The sequence below is a fragment of the Lepus europaeus genome, chromosome 19, assembly GCF_033115175.1.
Source record: "Lepus europaeus isolate LE1 chromosome 19, mLepTim1.pri, whole genome shotgun sequence".
NCBI lineage: Eukaryota > Metazoa > Chordata > Mammalia > Lagomorpha > Leporidae > Lepus > Lepus europaeus.
Window position 1 is genome coordinate 4443304 of NC_084845.1, and position 2921 is coordinate 4446224.

At 43.4% G+C, this 2921-nt stretch overlaps 1 protein-coding gene across 1 annotated transcript; it reads left to right on the forward strand.

Annotated features, from left to right (window-relative positions):
- Positions 1–1693: 1693 nt before the first annotated feature.
- Positions 1694–2638, forward strand: LOC133748706 (vomeronasal type-1 receptor 4-like). The gene has a single exon (XM_062177641.1). The coding sequence runs from the start codon at positions 1694–1696 to the stop codon at positions 2636–2638; it is 945 nt and encodes a 314-aa protein (XP_062033625.1).
- The last annotated feature ends 283 nt before the right edge of the window (positions 2639–2921 follow it).

Sequence of the window (2921 nt, forward strand, 5' to 3'; positions counted from 1 at the left end):
TGCCAACCTTGCCCTTACTGATGCACATACCGTTGCCTTTTTCCAACACATTCAGACTGCCTGTCTCATTGACCTGGCAGAGCCAGATTCCATTGCTACCGCAGCTGACTCTTCAAGGCCAGACTCTGAGTTCTCAGCAAGCCTTGTTTATCCATTTGAACGGGCACTTCAGCCAGCACAGGCTCAGTGGCTTTTGTTCATACAAATATGAAAAGGAAAAGAAAGATGTATTTGCCGTGGTACAGTCCTCCACCCCACACCAACCCCTGGGGGCTCCTAATGTGATTTGGTGTCATCCACGATGACATTGGTTGTGGGGTTTGGTCCACGGTCATGAGAACTGGTGCAATATGTTTCAGGACTGTCGTTCCAAATCCATCTGCTGTTCAGTGGATTCACAGGAGCCAAAGTCTCCACTCTCAGAATTAACAGAGAGGAGCCTGTAGACTCACACGCTTGTAGGGTAATGAGGACAAACCCACCGAGGTCCTCCAGAGCTGGGTGTGAACGAAGAGTCCAGGGGCGACTGCTGGGACAGAAAGGTTTCCTTGGACTCTGCTCTACCAGCTGTGCAATGGAGCCAGTGTTTGTTTCCTAGGAATCACTTATGGTTCCTTACTACGTTCTGATTGTTTTCCACTTCGAAGTAAGGGAAGCTTGGTTAATGAAAGGTAGTGTTCACTGTAGGAAGGAGCTTCACATTCAAGTGTCTCTTCTGACATTTTCTCTGGATTGAAATATTTTCATGCCATTTGCAAGCTCCACAACTTTAAGCAATAAAACACACAGGATTTGACCCTCTGAGATTTCATAAGGTGTATGTGTTCTATACCCAGTATCTTTCAGAAATCTCACCTGATAGAAAAGCTTTCACTTAAGTATTACTAAATACTATAATTTTATGACATGACAGTAGGAATGTTTAGCTTCTATCATACAAGACATACCATGTCTCCTGTCCCAGTGTACTGGGCCGAGAATAGGATCAGTCCATGTTTTTCATCTCTTCCTAGAGAATAGCACAGTAGTGTTTCCATGCCCTTCCCTATATCAACCAATTTGATTTAATAAAATGCGATTGTTCAAGGAGAAGACCCCAGAAAATTATAGGAAAATAAATTTTTCGGCATCTTAAAAACATACCTAAATATTTAACCATTAGTGATGTTGGCTTATGCAATAAATCTCATGTATAGAAGTAAACTTGTATGAAACTGTTAAGACCCAGTGCCACTAATCTACAGTGCATTGGCCAGGTGAATATAACTAGGGTCACATTTATGCATCCCAAAGAACACAGCTCACTACATGTGTGCCAGGTGAACTTACCTGCTTTTTTTTTTTTAAATTTAGACAAATCTGTAGCTGCCTGAGGGATATTTGATTTCCAATGAAAGGACTGCTGCTGCCTTCTATGGACGTATGAAAAATTCTGGAATTACTACATGCATCTCTTCACACTTGCAATAAATGTTTTGTAAAGAGCGGTAAGGTTACACATGATCCTCTTTGGAAACATGTTCATAAATAAAAATGTTAACCAGTTAACTCCAAGGGTGAATCTATGTTACGAGAGAAAAGTATAAAAAGAGAATGTTAAATTCAGCTGCCACTCATACATGGGGCTCTTGCTTCATTGCCCCCACGGGAATCTTAGGCTCAGAGACAATATCAGGCATTGGGAGCTGATGGGATGGAAACCAGAGACTTGACAATAGGGATGATTTTCTTATTTCAAACTATCTCTGGAATTCTGGGAAATCTCTCTCTTCTTTCCCACTATCTCTACCTCTACTTCACAGGATGCAAGTTTAGATCCACAGATTTGATCATCAAACACCTGACTGTAGCCAACTGCTTAGTCATTCTCTCTAGAGGAGTTCCTCAAACCATGGCAGCTTTTGGGATGAAGCATTTCCTCAGTGATATTGGGTGCAAGCTTGTGTTCTATGTGCAGAGAGTGAGCAGGGATGTGTCCATTGGCAGCACCTGCCTGTTGAGTATCTCCCAAGCTATCACAATCAGTGCCAGGAACCCAAGATGGGCAGAGCTTAAAGCAAAAGCAACGAAGTACATCAGCCCCTCCACTATCCTCTGCTGGTTTCTGAACCTGATAACGAATGTCATGGTGCCTGTGCATGTGATTGGAAACAGGAATGACAAAAACATCACAAAGAAAACTGATCATGGCTACTGCTATTCTGTGAGTCGTACAAAATTCTTAGACTTGCTGTATGCTGCCCAGGTGCTATTCAGAGATGCTCTCTTTGTGGCACTCATGCTCTTGGCCAACAGCTCCATAGTTTTCACCCTGTACAGGCACAAGCAGCAGGTCCAATACATCCATGGGAGGAACATCACCTCCAGGTCCTCCCCAGAGTCCAGAGCCACCCACAGCATCCTCGTCCTGGTGAGCACCTTTGTGTCTTTGAGCACTCTCTCCTCCATCCTTCACATTTGCTTGGCTGTTTTAAGCAGCCCGAGTTTGTGGCTGGTGACCACCTCTGAAGTAATTGCTGGGATTTTTCCAGTTGTGAGCCCCTACATCCTCATGAGCCATGACTCCAGGGTGCCCAGGCTGTGCTGTGCCCACAAAAGAAATACAGAATTCTCTGCTAAGGAAGTATGTCGAAATTGAAGTGTATTCACAATGGTTTCTTCTCCAATGCTTCAAGTTTAATTAACTACTTTAGCTTTATTACTTGGCATTTATTTTATATTCAGAAACAGAGTTTTTCATCCTCTGGTTCACTCCCAGAATGCCTGTAAAAGCCCAGAAATGGGGACAAAGCTGGAGCCAGGCACTTAGTTGACATGTTTCTTGTGAGTCACAAGAACACAGTGAGTAGAGTCAACTTCAGCATCTCCCATCCTCTGCTTTAAAAGGAACCTTGAATCAATAGCAGAGCTGGGTATAGGAC